General features: G+C 35.0%; 1 protein-coding gene across 1 annotated transcript in view; it reads right to left on the minus strand.

Moving 5' to 3' along the window:
* Window positions 1-1291: 1291 nt before the first annotated feature.
* The window catches only part of LOC136810230 (protein shifted-like), a 28606-nt gene continuing 11458 nt past the window's right edge, over window positions 1292-18439 (minus strand). Inside the window, exons 2-6 of the mRNA XM_067066799.1 lie at window positions 9350-9483; window positions 5458-5557; window positions 5027-5167; window positions 3357-3446; window positions 1292-2644 (exon numbers count right to left, since the gene is read on the minus strand). Of these exons, the coding sequence (XP_066922900.1) occupies window positions 2283-2644; window positions 3357-3446; window positions 5027-5167; window positions 5458-5557; window positions 9350-9483 (827 nt within the window). The 3' untranslated portion in view covers window positions 1292-2282. The remainder of the gene's footprint in view (window positions 2645-3356; window positions 3447-5026; window positions 5168-5457; window positions 5558-9349; window positions 9484-18439) is intronic.

The following is an 18439-nucleotide window of genomic DNA, read 5'->3' on the forward strand; positions in this document are numbered from 1 at the left end:
TTTCCTCACGCCTCTTTACCTTCTCGTAAAAACATGGTCTATCAAAATGAACTGATATACCTCAAATGCCACAACTATTTTTTTACGTTAAAAAAATTATGATATGCCCTACCTACTTATTATCCGATGGCCCACAGAAATCAAAATTGTTTAAGTTCTTTTGTCCAATTCTTCAATGGATTTCTCACACTTTTCCACGATAAATTAGACTGACTCCCAGCCCACTTTTTTGCAATTTGCAAAGTAAAAATTTTTGGTTCCGCCTCCTTAGACTCTATATTCATTGCCCCCCCCCCCCACTTTCAATTTCATGGTGTGGGCCCTGTCTCCGGAGTTTTGTTTTTTTATCCCCGGAAAGGGTCTCTTCTGTTTGAGACCCAGAGATCATCAATTAAAAAAGACAAGTTCTGAAGTCACTATATTATTGAAAACTCATGGAATGCTTATAAAATCAGTATAGTGGAGTCTCTTTAAGTCGAACCTCTATAACTCGAATGTCTCCTTAACTTGAACAAGTTGTATGGTCCCTTTAGTTAAAAATGTATTATATTAACCTTGCTCCATAACTGAAAGTATCCTTGATTCGAACAAATCTGTGTTGTCCCCCGTGCGTGCTCGAGTTATGGAGACTCCACAGTGAAAGGGTGTTATTATTTTTTATGATCGAGAAAAGAAATGCGCCTCTTATGCTGATTTAGTGACAAAGCGAGATTAATCGTCTGCATTTGATCGCGAGCTTTAGGACCATTAGTTTATTAGGACTAGGTCACAGTGTGGAAATCACACTGAAACGACCGCCGGCAAAAAAATGATCGTAGCAACGCTACCATTTTAATAAAAAATTGATTGTAGCAACACTATTGTTTTAAATAGATAAGACCCGATTATTACTAAATTGACCGAGTCAAGCGAAATCAAAGAATAATGTCCGTCAAAGTAGTTAGCCCAACCAAAACGAAATTAGAAGACCAATGCGAAAAAACCCGCCTCCGGTGAGGTGATTCAGAAGGAAGAAAGTGAAGAAGGACAGAATGAGGTTCAGCTTTTTGAAAGTCTTTTCTGTTTAATTTTCAGAGATATTTGATAATATTACAGACACTAATACAAATGAGTTCTCTTCAATAATTAAGGTTTTATTAATATAATAATTAACAAATATAACAATATAATTAACAAGGTTTATTATTCTATTATTTTCTTTGTTTTCTAATGCTCAAAATGGGTCTAATAAATCCTTAGAATACACGTTTTAACTTTGAAATTCAACAACTTTAATTGAGATTTTGAAAAACGTCAATAATTGTTTGTTCATTTCTTAAATCAAAGTGTAGAATGGGCTCTTCCAGAAAATGTCCGTACATGGGGGGTCTAGGATAAAGTGTCCGGGGTGAGTGAAAAATCTACAAAATTTGCCTTGTCCGGGGGGTAAACTTGCTTTGTTTTAGGGTAACTTTGCTCTGTTTGAGGGTAATTTTGAATGTCCAGGGGGTAAACTGATGCTTGTTCGGGGGGGGGGGGTATACCAGCTGTCCGGGGGAGTCAAAAGTCACAATGTCCGGGGGTAAATTTCCAAATAATGTTATATTGTACATCCCCCCATATTCAAATTTTTTCTGGAAGAGCCTAACCAAAGGACTAGGTAACCCATTTTAAGTAAAAGATTTTTCTCAATAAAAAGTTTAAATAGCTTGAACGTAAAAAAATGTGTGTTAAAAATATAATAATTTACAAAAAAAGAATTTCAAGGCCTTCAATGCAGATATAATTTAATTATAATTCTCAAAAAACAACCCCGTTGATACGACCTTACAATAACAGCGTTATTTTTTTCTCGAATCACAAAAATTAATATCTCCTTCAGGCCTTCCGAATACAATATTACACTAACTACATATTTTTATTCTAAATACTTATGATGTAGTCTTTTAAATGTGTTTTTCTAATATGGCTTTCATGGCATTGCTCCAAGTGAATTCTCCTGTAAAACCTGTCCATTATTCAGGCCCTGGTCATTGTAAGGTATTGCGAATTGCCTCCTCACCAAATATATCTTCATGAATTTCCAAAAGACTTTCATGGTTCCAATATGAGTTTGTTTTGAATGATTATTCCTCAAAGAGTGTTTTGCAATCATTTCAATTCTGCTCCTACGAAGTAAAATCTTATTGACATCTTCCTTTGACTCACAAAGTAACGAATGCGGTCGTCTACATATTCAGCCCGCCATGTTTGTTTAGCTTCTGGTTGCTATTAGTTACCCCATTATCTCTTTACACGCTCCTTCAATGATGGTTATTCCCTCCAAACATATACCTTAATAGTCTCGGACACCATATAGTGCGGTATATTTTGCGGAATTTCCTGACCAGTTCTTTTTCCTCTTTGGTTTTTATTTCATAACCGACTGAGTACTCATCAAAATATAATGTCTTATTTGATCTGAATTCACGTCCGAAAACTAAATATTTTTTGTTAGGCTCTAATGGTTTGCAGTCGCATGTTCTTGCTACTTGCACAGCTTTGATGTATTGATTTCGCTTGGTAGTTTCACTCAATGGCTTTTTGAATAGTCTTTTCATATTGGCAAGGTAATATGGTTCAGCGTCATTTGGGTTTGGTACTCGAACAATCTTCACGCGAGCAACTGTACATGAAAAAAAATAGATAAGGTTATTATTTGCTTTAAAAATCTGCACACATTTCATTTTCAAGTTTATCATTTTATATAAAGTTCTAAATTTGGTTGACCATGGTAATAGGGTGGCCTTGAGGATTCCTAGCGATAGAAACTGACGCGAGAGTTTTGCCTGGTGTTGCGAGCTTTTCTGCCCCCCATGCATGATTTTTAAAACTTTAGAAAGAATCAGTACCCAATAAGTAATATTTAGAATTGATTTATCTGGTGAAGTATATTCGAGGTCCTTCCATTGTAATTAGATTAATCCCTTCAGAGTAAGCTGCATGCATCTATCTCCTTTGACATGTTTTGATATAGGGGCTGCGTATCGTGTATAAAATTCCCTTCCGAGAGCTACCTCCGTCTTTGTGTTTTTGAGTTTTAAAAACTTGATTAGCTTGATTGATTATATGAGAGATCTTTAAAATTTTGAACAGCTAGAGGTTAATAAAAACCATTTTAAGAAAATTGAAACAGGTTACCCCAAATTTGAGGTAACTATCACACGAGAGTCTTATACACGATCAACATCCCCTATATCAAAACATATCAGGGGGATGCGTGCAGCCTTCCTTCAGAGTGGTTTCCACATGATAGCAAGAAAGGGTTCACGCTTAAAGTGGGTTGCATTTGTTTTAGAGAGCTTGTGTAACGTTATCAAGTCCTAAAAAATACTTACTGAAGCTTGATAAACAAAATCTCTTCCTGAAATTTTCCAAGTCACATTTTGTTTGACATCCAGTGGGCTCAACTTCATTCTCAATTGGATCTAGTGAAGAGAGAAAGATATTTTTAATCTACATCAATATTATGAACTGGTATTTTTGAGCTAGGAAATAGTGGTATCGTTGACTTAAGATTTGCTAAAATCGTGGTTTTATAGATGAGATACTGTAGAGACTTGACAAATTCAACTCTAGTATTAGACGTTTTTTAGTTAGGCTTCTGCTCATCCTCTAGTGAAAAAAGTTTCTAATAGGAAGTATATCTATTGAAGTCTGCATTTCAGACTAATTTTTATTAGGTGGAGACAAATAGCAGTTATAACATCCTTTTCACAGGCCAAGTGAAACCCCTTCCCGGATGGAAACCCGAGACTGAGACAGTGTTTTTTCTAGGTATATTCTAGGTATTATATTCCGTTGCATACTACTTTAGATAAGCTATCTGCCTGCAGATTTCCTGTGAAATCTCTTAACCATGAGTAGATGGAGATCAATGTTAATATGTCATAAACAAGGCAAATACCACACGTAATATCCCCAAAAATAACTCTGTGACAAAAAATTTGTGACAAGATTGGCATATTGGCAAGGGCTTTATTTTTTTGGAGGACTTTAGTTTAATCTCTTTAAGAAGAGGAGTTGCTTTATAATCTATTTTTGACAGAAATGTGGTTTTACTATAAGACTTTGTTTCCTTTTTTATATAAAGAGTACGTGAGCAGCTATTTAAGCGTGGACCCCCTCCTGATATTTTTTGTAAAGTATTTAACATCAAAGCTCGTCCCTGAAAGTCGCGTTTTAATCAACGTTACAATTCTCATCCCAACTACTAAACATTGGCCCCGTCGACGGGGGCGCCAGGGGGAGCATGGTCCCCTCACTTTTTGCAGACTTATTTTTTTGCTAAACTTTGTCTTTACCAACTAGTTAGCGTTTAAGGTGCAAAAAGTGAAAGATGTGCTTCGTGTGTAGTATATGTTCATTAATTCTACATGGTTGATTCATATTCGTGACTAGTAGCTAAATTGGTTGGTCAAAATGGTATTTAAGATATGGCGTGGGTGGTAGCCATTTTAGTTTGATATTCAAGTTCGTTTTTAAGAGAAGCTTAAGTTGTTTTTTATTTGTTGAGTAAGCATTCACACAGCTCTAGTGAAGTTGTCCTTAAAAAGCTTTTATAATTTTTTTTACAACTTTATGCTTATAAATATTCTTGATTTGATATTGACAATATCGACAATATCCTAAGATTAGATATCCTGCTGTATTTCAAAATTGTCTCTGAAATTATTCTTACAAACTGAAAATGGACAGTTTTTCAAGTTGGTTAGCTTACGTGAGAGAAACCTCGCTAAAGATGACTATTTATAGTCAAAGACAATACGAGATTTCTTTGAAAAATGTTGTGTTTTTGGCAGGAAATAGTGTTGACTGGCCACCCAACGCTATGCATGCGAAAGCCATTTTTCTCTGTGACATACTCTGCTCATCTTAGAATTGTTAGAATCTCCGCCCTTTTCACATTTAACAATGATAGGGTACAAGAGGAGTTATTTCGAGGACCAAAGGGAGCATCATTCAACAGACAGAAAAATTCAAAATCTAAATTTATATCTACACTTACCAGCTTGGCATTGTCTTTTCATGGTCAACTTCACTTTTTTATAATGATCTTTTCGTTTTGAATCAGTGAAGAAGTTGAAAACCATTTTCATATCAACTGTGCCAGACTTTCTTCCCGTGCATGGAAACCGTATATGGAAGACTAAAAAAAATATTAGGAGAATGATTCATGATTTATACACTCTAAGCTTTTTATAACCTTGGATTTTCTCAATCCCAACTCGATCAGAGATATTTTTAAAAAAGGAGTAGGAAGCCACTGCAGTTCGTTCAACTTTGCCAACGTCAAACGGCGCTACATCCCAAATATCTAACGAAAAGAAGATCTACCGCTCTTAACTTGGGTAACCCATTTTATCTTACGGTCAGTGGTTACACCAGGGCTAATCTTTATAGGTTTAGCAGTGAGGGAATGGAAATTGACCAACTTACCAATCCATTGACGTGAAAGTCGTCCGACTATTGGAATGGTGACGGTCGGTGTCGGCATAATCGTTCCATCGCTTGATTCCAGATGGATAGTGTAATAAAGCTGTGTGAAGAAACGGATAAGCTTGTTTAAAGTACTATTTATGTAAGGTCCTATAAGTGATACGTATAAATTGGAGAAAATGCTTGATGGATAGATGGAAGTAGATGACGAAATAGACATACAGAAAGTTTGCAATCAGACAGAGCCAATATTTATTTCAGCTTAGTCCTTCTTGATTAGTGTGCAGTTTTAAATTGGTGGCTTTAAAGGTAAAGTTATTAGATCAAGCAATTTTGGATAAATTACTGTACCATAGGGTTCAGTAATAGCTTCAGTAATATTCATGTAGAATTCTTTTTCATAAATTTCTAGGGCTTGGGAGTCGTTGGTTAACATCATTCTATAGTTCTTACTACATAATTCTTTGTTGTAAAACTAACTTGATTAAAGCTCGTTAGCTGCAACAGTTTAATTTTTGCAAAAACGAGTAATTAAATGAAAAAGAAGCAATTGCTACCATCATTAACTTGCACTCAATTATTGGGTGTATCATTTAATTGATATAAGTAAGTATAGACACGGTAATATATTGATCGAATAATCAATCTAATGTTTTTGGAAAGAGCTTTATGAAGATCCCGTTCGTTATTGAGATGGCTAGTTACAGATATATTTTATCAAACACTAGAGCTGTGTTCTTCCCCTATATTTGAAGCAAAAAATGTCTTCACAATGATCCACTTTGATGGCAAAGATGGCGCTACCTTGGTTTGGTAAAATTAAAATATAGAGTATCTCTATCTAGTATTTTATATGAGTGAACATTAAAAACACAGTAGTGTGTACGACGCTTCAATACTGTAATGTTTTATTCAAGATATCTGTTTGGCTATAGCTCTTTAATTTTAGTCTACCAGTTATGTTGATCATATTCTATGTTCTCAGTTTATATCACGTAAAATAAAGCAGTTTTATAGCTAATTGGTAATTAAAATGTAAATTTGCTGCAATGGATTATTCCTTGTGGTTTTGAGGTTCAATTTTTTTCTTTCCCTCCTATTAAAATAACGCAAAAATTCACATCGTTAACACAACCCTTTGATTTCTACCATTTTAGTCACTTTTGATTCCTTGACACTGACAATACCAGGTTTCTAGGGCTATATGCAAAAATCTTCACAGGTGCTTTTATTATGATGATGACGTCAGAATGGTATTACTGAACATACTAATTATGACACTATTTTTTTACTATAATTTCCCATTTTTAAACTGTACATCCATTTACAGATAAAAGGACAAAAAACCGTAGTACGTCATTGGCAACATATCCGGGCGGCACATATCAAATATTCTTAATTTGAACACGGAAAAGCGAAATCAGGGTGCTAGTCTACCCGGATTTCTGTATTACTTTTGAATTGGGAGGAAGATGAAATTAACTAGAGGAAGTCATACCATTTAATCAGAGTAATGTATTTGTTGATTACCCCCTTGATTATTTGTGAATTGTCACTACTATTTTGCTCTTTCCTGCCACCGTTTTTCGGAACATAATATACGTAGGATAAGTGGTATCAGTAGGGAAAAACGATTATAAACTTTGTAGGATATTCCTTTGTTTCTTTTAACACTTTTGCATCAATCAAACATGGGTTTCGTTAGCTTTGAACTAGGTATTCCAATACTTCCTATTTCCCCCTCTTTATACGTACCAAGAATTAATAAGGGACAAATCTATCAATCAGTCAAGTTCGTTAAAAGTCTACATCTTGTCTTAAGTGAAATAACTTGTAAACATTAGTAGCTCCCTGCAGTCTTAGCTCCTCCTCTTTGCCATTGAGAACCTAAATCGCATTAAATTTATAATGCAGTATAAGTTGTTTTGAAGTAAACAAAGCTATATAAAGATCAACATCTCAGTAAAGACAACACGGCCCCCACGTATGCGAATAATATAGTATATATTTTACTACGTATTGTATTGTATTGAAATAACCTGAAGTTTCATGAGGTTTATTATTGTCTTCCTAGGATTTTTTGATAGGCTTGTTTTAGATACCATTGTTAGTTGTTTCTAAGGCGAGTCTGCTGCCCTGCTGACTTTTGCATGAAAGGTATGGATACACGTTTTTTATAAAGCACATTAACTTGGGTCCGAGCCTGGAGTTCCTTATTTTTCAAGAGAATTTCAACGTGTATTCACGATGAAAAATTAAACGTATATGATGACGTAGCAGAGGGAGAGACAGGGAGCATGTGAAATTATGCCATTATAATGTTTACTTAAAACGTCGGGAAAATATACTACTAAGGATGTTTTTGACCAAAAGCGGTACCGTTTTTTTTTTGATAAATTGAAGGTGCTAATTTTTTAAGTCAGTATGTATATATTTTGATTGAAAGGAACTGCATTAAGAAGTCGAGAAATCACAGAAACTTTATCAAAACAACTTTTATAGTCCTTTTACTTAAAAGAAGACCGTTTCCGTTACAATCGTTTGCTTTGCTCAAAATGCTAGTTTCCCTGTTAGCTTTTCTACCTAACTTTGTTGACGTCCAATTAACGTCTAAGAGACAGCCATAACTGAAAATTCTGAATTCAGTCATCTCTGAAGACTGTGTTTTTTGAAAACCACACTACACCAAAACGTCCGGGAAAAACTGTGAGAAATACATAAAATATAACTTGTTTTGTCTTTTTTTCAGAGAAATTTCTTCACTTAACACTAGGATTATGTCATTTTATTGGATGATCGTACTACCCAAGTTGAATCAATCACTTTCTTGTTAATGAACGCTAATTTCTCTCAACTTTATTACACTCGTTGACACGTTTGTGACACTAAATTCCGCTGACGTCACATAGTTGTTTTGACACTCGCTACCCCTTGTACTAAATACATTTTTCCGACCTACGCATTCTAGTCCGACCTTTTCTGTGAATATTTCAAAAAGTATTTCTTTTTAAGGGGTTGGCGAGCTTACTTTTAGTCTAGTTATGAAAATTGGTAAAAATATCTCTAAGTAGTCAACCATCAAAGTTTATGATGTAATTTTTATTTAGCTGATGATCGTCGTCCATACGGGCGGCATGAAACTTAAAGTTCTAAATATTAAATCCAAGCCTCTTTTTCTTTTAATTTGGACAAGTTCTGATATCATCGAGCACTCTCGGTAGATAGAAGAAAACAGACTTGTATAATGTAATTTTTTGACTTCAAGAGCTTATGATTAGAAACTGTGATCTTTGTGAGCACTTCAATTTTTATAGTGAGCATAGCATAGAATGGCGAGTTTTTTCCAATAACCGCAAAGTCTAAAATCTACTTTTTCTGCATCATCATCAGTGTAAAAAAGAATTATATTTGTCTTGAAGCTTCCGTAGGAGTGGTGGGTAGTAATGAGTTTATTTTAAGGGCACAGTTGTTGTTTGTGTTATGGGTGATGATGATACAAGATTTCAAAATGTCAGAAATTACCGATTTGAATATAAAATGAAATGTCTCTTTTGCAAGGTTTTTGGTAATCTTTAGCTTTAGCTTTGGCGGATTCCGCAACAAAAAATACAAGGCAATCACAAATTTGAATAAAATTAGAAAGCGACCTTTGGCCAGCAATAGTTAAGCTTTATATCACTGGTTATCGGACTTAAAGCTCCAATTCTTACATAAGTCTTACAGAGTGGATTCTCCATAACTGGGACACACACGAGGATTTGTTCGAGTTATGACAAGTCGAGTTAAAGAGGTTCGAGTTATGGAGAGTGCACTGCATATAAGAAAAAATTCGAGACTACCCCAAGGTGGCTAAAATTTGTCCCCAAGGAAAACAAAGATAATTGAGTCTTACCATTTGTTTGGATTTGATTTGTAATTTCATTTCATAATATTGTGGTTGTATTGGAGGGAAGGTTCTGGCAACATCACTTTCCACGAAATTCGATATGGTTCCATTTTCAACAATCTTGATCTCATCTTTAGCTCCTAATAGTAAAATGTTCAATATTGCCAATGCTAATGCCATGTCAAATTCTATTTATTTTCCTTTTTAATCTTGGTCAAAATAATTTTTGTAATAAATATTTTCGTTTTTATTATTAAATCTATAAACAGGTATAATTTCAGATTAATATTTTTAAACATCAAATCTTGAACCCCGTGAGCTTGTTGTTTTTTTCCGACCACACATGCAGTACCGTCGCCCATTCCTTATTTCCAGACGTATTAAGATCTCATTACCCTTTAATTACTGCCTAAAAATTAAGCTCCGGAACCCCTTAAAAAACATTATAACAGAAAAATTCAAAATTTCATCAGAAAACGAATTTATTCCAAACCAGCACGTGTTCTTTCTGCTAGACACAACAAAGTCAGAATGATACTTCAAAATCATGAGATGCACCATTATCCTTGAAATTTTATATTTTTGGCACACTTCCACTCTCATCCTTGCATTCTAAGAGTTTCTTTTCTTCTACACTCTTTGCTTTTAGCAACCAAAATCAACTACATAATATATCTGTGACGCAACCACTTAACCAGGCGATGTTAAATGTTTTCTTCTCTCTCTTATATGCTTGATGCAACAAAAACCGTATTGAATCTCAATAACGAGCCGACGAGAACTGTTAACTTCTTGAACAAACCGTTTTTCTGCGTTCCCGCCATCCAAAGTCATCCATGTCTCAAACCCCACCCCACCGGTAAAATTGGCTAAAAATGCGTCTCCAGTGAGATACGCCCTTACATTTTCCCTGATTAGAAAAGGACACTCTCTATTGAGAAAAATCTCATACATTAGAAGTAGAATCATTGGATCATTAGAATTGTAAACGTATTCGAAATCCACAGCCATTTAAAACAAACGAAAGATGAAGAAAATGTAGAAAAATAAATTGGGCACAGGGACTTCTTAACACATAGCCATCCAACCAACCAAATGAAGCTCCAACTAACCCGACAAAATGATACTACTTTAACAGAGACCAACGGCAACAACTTAAATAGCTGGTAAAAAGAATTAATGATATCCTATTTCTATGTATTTAAAAATCCTTCCTTAAAAGTATCATCATCACAATATATTACAAACACCACAACTTAATTAAGAGTCATTTGTCATCCTCTTCTTTTATTCCTCTCATATTTCTCATTGTTAAAGACTGGTCATATTGTTTCTCTAAAGTGATTCCAAGATAACTGGAATTGACACAATTTTGAAGCTCGACAGTTCCGCCAGTTGCGTCCATATTAGGCCTGATATCCGTTAGGAGGGTATGTTGTCATTGTCTTTTTCCTGGTTTGTTTGCGCCCGTCCCTATCCGTGCGTGTACCGTAAAAACACTTTTGTACAGAGACATATTACCCAGAAATTATTGGCATAATAGACAAATCACACTTCCCTTGATGATATGAGTCATCCCAACGAGGAAGAAGTAGCACCCGTTACGAAGTAGGAATTCCTCCTTTTTCAAGCTGGAACGTTTAGCACTGTCGAGATACTGCACGCAACGAGATAGTTTCACGCAACTTTATATGGACCAATTTAGCGAACACGTGCTACTCAGCGAACATCCTTCCGTATCTTTAGACAAATCCGTCTAAACAGTGGTCAGGCTTTTAATAAAAAAACCTCAATTTAGTCCTGTTTATTACGTTGCTAACGGTAATATGGTTGCAAATATATCCGGGAAAAAACGGAACTTTGCTAAACATAAACATGTGGAGGTTTTAAAATAGTAATGCAATCTTCCGGTAGTCTAATGCTGGAATCCCGAAAGAAACCAAGTTTAAACCACAAGGAGCGATGGCAGAATGAATGGTCTAGGGCGGCAGTGTCTCAAACGAAAAGTTACCAGCTCGAACCCCCGCCCTATTTAATTTCTATACAGTTTTCCACGATAGCTAAGTCGATATAAAGCTTCCTCCAAGTCTAGAATCTCCAGTGGACTGCACAACCCTAAATAGGATACGGGTAACAAGTTTCAAAATATAAACTTTCTCTCTCAATGAAAAAAAATCCCATTAGTCCAAACAAGATACTAACTTAATACCCCCACAACAATAGGCCCGTCTTAACAAGTGACTGATTGACAATCTAAAAAAATCGATCTTAAACTTTCTTTTATATTCTTAAGTAAGTCCATTATACAAAGTTTCTCTTCTTTTTTTTTTATTGACAAACAATAAAAAAAACAAGTCGTAAACAATCGTTTTTTTTTTCTCTTGCTGTGACCGCATACAAACAAATAAATTTATCCTGATTTCAACAAAGTCAAAGGAATAACGGTCTCATTATCCTAAACCAGTATCCTGAACTCAGAATTGTCCCACCATAATATGAATTACTATACTTCTAGCCATCCCCCGGAATCGAACAGGCTTAAAGATATTTTATCAAAAGCAAAGCATCCTGCTATTTTTTAGTAAACAACTTAAACTCACTTGCAAATTTTCTCATATCTAAAGGACCCGGAACAAGCCTCCTACACTAAAACAAATGTTCTTTTTTTCTAAACAACGCTTCAATATAAGTCGAAAGAATCACTATCCAGAATTACGAAGACATACAATTTCAATAAGGTTTATGTTAGATGAGCTCAGATAAGTACCAACCTACTTACGAATTGACCCCGAATACCCATAAAACACAACTGCCAAAAATGAATATCTATCAACATACACTCGATTTTCTGAGGAGGGGGACGGGTTTGACGGTGTGTCGGTGTATCGGTATTTCGGTGTTCGGGATTCCCGTAGTACTCCCTCTCGCCGTATATCTCCTCTGAGATATCTAAATTTATGCCTTATATTTGTCTTGGAGAAATCAGAATATGACGTAGGGGTGTTTTATATCCAGCAGCCAAACAGACGAGCCAAAACCATCGTTTTAGATTTCTTGTCAAAATTGTTTACCGTAGACTCACAATTAAAAATCGTTCAAAATCAATCATCTAAATATCGCCCACACAAAAATTTACGAAAGATCTTTTGCGCAATACTTCATGGCACATTAGAAATTGGATCAGGGCCACCTGTTGCAGTAAGTTGTGTTAAGTTACCAAGATATGTTAGTTCTAAAGTAAGTAAGTAGTCGTAAGTCTGCGATCTCAGTCAGAGAGGAAGGAGCAATTTATTCGCATCAAGCAGAACGGCTTCAAGTACCTTATCGGGGAAAACTTCGTCGAGGAAAAGTGACGAAATTTCGGCCAAGTGACGAATATTTTTCCCCGACGAAAATTTTCCCCGACGAAGTTTTCCCCGATAAGGTACCATTTTTTACAAAGTATGACGTCTTTGGTGTGACCTGGCAAGGAATTGAATCCACAACCCTGCGCACTATAGTCCTACCTTTGCACTACTACTAAGGCCCTTGACACACTACAAATTACCTACCAGTACTACCAGCCAAGTTTGTACCCGGCTAATGAAAATGATACTAACTCAACATCAACCCCAAGATTCTTCTCGCATCAAACAAACTACTTTTTATCAGCCAGACAAACAGAATAAACAATAAAATTACCCATGTCTCCATCATATGTCATCTCAGGATGATTTACTCCATAAAATTACCCCCGATCCGCAATGAAAAGAAAACCTTAGAAAAAAAGCATACTAACACAAAAAGAATTTTAGACAGATCGAAAATTTCAATTGCTTTCTTTTTCTCTTTTTAACAATAGCCAATGCCAAATTATAGTATTTCCGCCCAATTAGAAATTAGTAAAATCCGTAACCACAAAACTGGCTTTTGCTTTCATTTTATAACATTTTGGCTTTCCCATATCAAATAAAAGAAATCTGATAAAGGTCGAGAGATTTTCAAAAATGTTGTTCTACAGCTACAGGATCCTCTTGTTATGAGGAGTCTAGTCCCTTTTTTGGCCTGAGAACAAACAGTCTCCACACTTTTGTCTTTGAAGTGTCTTAGACGTTAATCAAGTGGTTGGATATCTTTTGCCTGTAGAAAAGTCTTTCTTATTTATAAGCCACAAAATTCAAATCCCTTTAAACATAATCTAGCAGTTCTCGAAAATTTCACTCGTAAAACCTTTAGGAATAATAAGCTAATATTTTTGTATTTTTAATATTTTTGAGGAGCATTGTTAAATACCATTGTTAAATTCTTGTTAAATATCGAATTGAGAGAATTTTTGTTGCCAATGTCAATAGGTCATTTTGAGTTGAAACCAACAATTCTATTCCTTATTTAGCACTATGAAACAAACCAACATTCCTGCAAAATTTTGAAATCCGCTGAAATTTGGTAACTTAATTGTCATGTTTGTACTTTGTCAATCGAGTCGAATCGAATGGAATCAAATTTTATCGATTAAATCAAAATGTAGTCAAATAATTGATTGAAATCAAATTTAATTTCATCACACTCAATTAAAATGCAATCGAAGTGAAAGGAAAATGTGAATTTAATTAATATTCGAATTAATTCGACTCATATTTTATCGGCATCGATTAATGTTCGATATGCTTCGTTTGAAGTTTTGTTGCTATGGGGTACAATTATTGTAGAAGATTAATACAGTTATACAAGAAGAAATCAGAGGAAGAATATTTACCAACAAGGAACAAATTACGAGGGCGGAGTTTCATAAAAAATCAAAATCTTAATTTTTTTTAAAGAGTATCCTATATCGTATCCTTCCTGGATGTACTTATCGTTTAGAAAAATCACGAAAACAAGAAAAAAGTAATTAAAAATTCATTAAAGACTTGTATTATTGATGTTAATCGATCTTAAATAGCAAACTCATACCACTACTGCCATTCCTACTGCCAATTACTTGACTTTGCTACCTTTTGCGAACACTTTATTTAGAACCATTGAGCTCAAGCCAAAGGCTAGAGGCAAATTTTAAACCTTTCTCAAGCAAGAAAAAGTGACGCCTTAGAATTTGCGCCGTATTTGAAATGACGGGTTGAATCTAGCATTTTCTTTTTAAATTCTGGCGGTAAATATTGTTATAACGTTCATCTAACGTTATATGGACGTTGTGAACGTTAGATAAACGTTGAAACAACGTTATGTGCCAGCTGGGAAGAATATAAGAATTGGCTTGGAGTTGAAGGTGCTGCAAATCTGTATTTTGTAGATACAAATTGATTAGAAATTAAGTTTTTTGATTTGAAATGACTAATTCAGAAGTTATGTTAATTTTGTGCTGACAAGTTTACCTGGATGTGTGATGTCACTACCTCAATTTCAGAACGGATCATTTTGTACACTTTTCCAATAGATACAGTATCGTACCTTATATCCTATCTCTAATATTAATGGAGGGTAATATTGAGTCTGTTCAAAAGGCATCCTTAAAAACAAACAAAACATTTGAAACAAACCGGATATCTGCTGTTGAGTGAAAAAATATTCTTCGATAGAAACTTAATACTTAACCCTCCCTTCTAATATTAAGTTCTATCGAAGAACATTTTTTCACTCAACAGCAGATATCCGTTTTGTTTCAAATGTTTTGTTTGTTTTTAAGGATGCCTTTTGAACAGATCCAATATTACCCTCCATTAGCCATTGCAAAGGTTTTGAATGTTAAATTTCCATGGTAAAGACCTTTTAGATTGAAATATCCATTTCTGAAGAAATGGTCAAAGCTATTATAATTGAGTAAACAAGAAATTATATCATTTCCCCAGCGGTGAGTGAAGAATGATCTTGAATACAGTTCAAATAAAGTTTCCATACAGCATTGTCTAGACTTTTATATAGCTTAAGCTACCAGACAATTAATTGAAAAGTTCCACTAAATTCGATTAAAATGCTGGTTCGATTGCTTGAACAGAGACTAGCATCGGACAATATAGTCTTCGAATCTTCTATAGCCATACAGCTATTAGAATAAATGAAAAGCACCTGTGTGAAAGTTTGAAATCATCCTTAACTAATATGCTCTTGTATCCTCTTATGCCTATTATATTGCTTGCATCAAAGATTTCATTGAAATTTTGCAGCAAGTTTTACAAATGTTGATTACACGAGATAGTACATCTTACACAAGAGAGGTATACAACAAGTGCATCCAAAGTAGTTTATTATTTATCTATACACTGATGACGTCATAAAATTTTTAGGTCAATCCACAGAAATATTTTGTTGTTTATTATCCTTAGCGTACTTACGGGGGAGATAAATACGTCGCTTTCAAGGGTGGCCTATTACTCTAGTAGGTATGATGAGGTATAAAGCCTCAGAGATATACGCTTTCTACTTCACGATTGGCTTTAAATCTGATGATAATGAGGCCCCCAGCGGAGTCCCTCATCACGCATCCACGCAAAAAAGGGTCCTAATCACGTCATCACGCCGGAAATATTCTCTCATCACGCAATTACACTAAAAAACCTTTTATCAATCAAGTACAGCATTACGATTTTTCAAACCATAAATCAGGCCTTCACGCCAAAAAATCTCCACTCACACCATCACGCTAACCATTAGGAGGGGGCTCGACATCTGAATCCCTATGTGAATCCCAATTCCCATAGCTGCCTTGTCACAAGCTCCCTGTTGTGACATAATTTTCACCTCCATTGGACAATTATATTAGACTCTTGTTCCCCAGTTGGGAAACACAATATAATTTTGAGAATCTGCATTGGAGTTTCGGTGGAATGTAAATAATGACCTATTTATAAAAGCAATTGATTTTCGATTATTCCAAACGATAATTAGCTCCTTCAATTTATCCCAATTGGTTTTGAAGAGTCCTCACTGTATCACAGAGATTCGAAATGTTCTTTATAACACCCCCTTCTCACAGACCCACTGGAACCCCTTCCCACTAGAAAAATTGGCCAAAATATCGTCCCTGGTGGAAAATTATCCTCCAATTTTTGTCCCCACTGAAAATATTCAAATAAACCAATCCGCACTACAAAATGTTTACTTTTTTTCCCATCCCCACTGAATTTTCTGACTTGAAAACAAAAGAATTAAAATCCCCAGCCATAAGAAATATGGGAATATCAATCCCCGCCGAGTTTCAGTCCGTTATTTTTATCCCCTTCTAAAAGACCAATAAATAAATTAAATTTGAACATTAAGCTCCACCAAATACAAATGTCAACATTTGAATGCCAGTTTTTACATGCATTTTAACGAGAATGAAATCATCAATAATTTTTTTGTCAAAAAAATACATAGAAATTGTGTGGCCAACACTGAGAAGCCTTTAAAAGAAAGTTAGTTTCCTGAAACAGCAGGAAGGGAGGAGTTGATTAGGCTTGTGAGTGACATCTGAAAATAAAAATTAAAGGCTATATATACTTCTATACTGTACAGCTATCACGGAATAGGCACTATATATCTTTGTATAAGAAAATTTAAAGTTTAAAAAAACATGAGTTAAGCTTATTTAGAGATTACTTTTGTGAGATTAGTGCGTCTGGTAGACATCCCATATGTCATGTTTTTTGTCAAAGATACTAAACATTGTTACAGGCATCGTGTGTTTTCATTTAACTTTTTGTGTTCCAAAAGAAGTATAAGTACGTTAAGGAATATAGTATTTGTAGTTTTCGGAGTTTTTTGGAACCAAATTTTGGCCTTGTTGTTAGTAACTTTTGTGTGGATAAATATGTAGATTTCAATCTTAGAAAAATTTAAGCAGGCCCGGCAGAAGCGGGGAGACTGGGGAGACTTCAGCCTCCCCACGATTTTTTTCTCAAATTCATAGCAAATTTTATCTTCAGCCTTCAGCCTCCCCACTTTTACGGTTGTTCCACCGGGCCTGTTTAAACTGAAAGAGTTGGAGGAAAATCCAACTTTGAAAAATTGAGGACGAGAAATTCAGCTTTGATGAATTAGACTGCAGTATAGTTTCCATAACTCGAACACGTAGACTTGTTCGAGTTTGAGAAATTTCGAGTTATTGAGTAAGGTTTTAAGGCATTGTTGACCTAAAGGACCATAAAGTTTGTCCGAGTTAAGGAGCCATTTGAGTCATATGGGTTCGAGTTAAAGAGACTCTTTACAGTTTATTTTAGATGCAAAAAAAAACTTTCCTTTTAGTTATTTGTTTGTTAGTTGATTTTTTGAGACATTGGATCGCTTTCTAGATTAACACTATCAACACTTAAACTGGGTGTAAATTGGTCCGACAACTTTCCCCCTTTTTTCGACAAAACATGTCAGTCATACTTCACGATAAGCAGTTGTTAAATTTTTATACCGTCACTGTGCATATTTTTTCTTATAATCTTTCTTATTTCGGTTTACATTGATGAAACAACAATTCAAAGTTCTTGGGAACACCCCCTTCTCACAGACCCACTGGGAACCCTTCCGACTGGAAAAATAAGCAAAAATATCGTCCCCAGTGGAAAGTTTTACTCTAATTTTTGTCCCCGCTGAAAATAATCAGATAAGACAATCTTCACTACAAAATATTGTGTTATTATTTTTCTACCTCCGCTGAATTTTCTTACTAGAAAACAATGGAATTCAAATCCCCGGCCGGTCCTAAAAAACATAGGAATATCATTCCCCATCGAGTTTTGGTCCGTAATTTGTACCCCCACTGGCTGATAAAATCCCACCGGGTCTGTGAGAAGAGAAGGGGGTGTTTGGGAAATGTTCTGATTTAGCTAACACTAAGTAAACTTTTTTTATATATCTTTTTTATGCTCAGTCAATTAGTCTATTGAAAAGCCTCTGATGGCATCCAGGCTACATTCCAACTAGCCTTAAACTATATTGATTTGAAATATTTGAGCTGAAAATATTCCAAACAGAAATATTCGTATTTTAGCAGCCTAAAATACTGAACATTCTGTAGAATTCTTCTTCATTCTTAGCTTGGTGTTGTTTTCTAAATTGTATAGTCAATAACAATGATTTAATGCAGGTTCTGTTTTCTCCAATATCAATGTCACCTTTACTACACCCAAACACCAAAATGAAGAATCA

This window comes from Clytia hemisphaerica, unplaced genomic scaffold (assembly GCF_902728285.1).
Source record: "Clytia hemisphaerica strain Z4C2 unplaced genomic scaffold, Clytia hemisphaerica genome assembly, whole genome shotgun sequence".
Classification (NCBI taxonomy): domain Eukaryota; kingdom Metazoa; phylum Cnidaria; class Hydrozoa; order Leptothecata; family Clytiidae; genus Clytia; species Clytia hemisphaerica.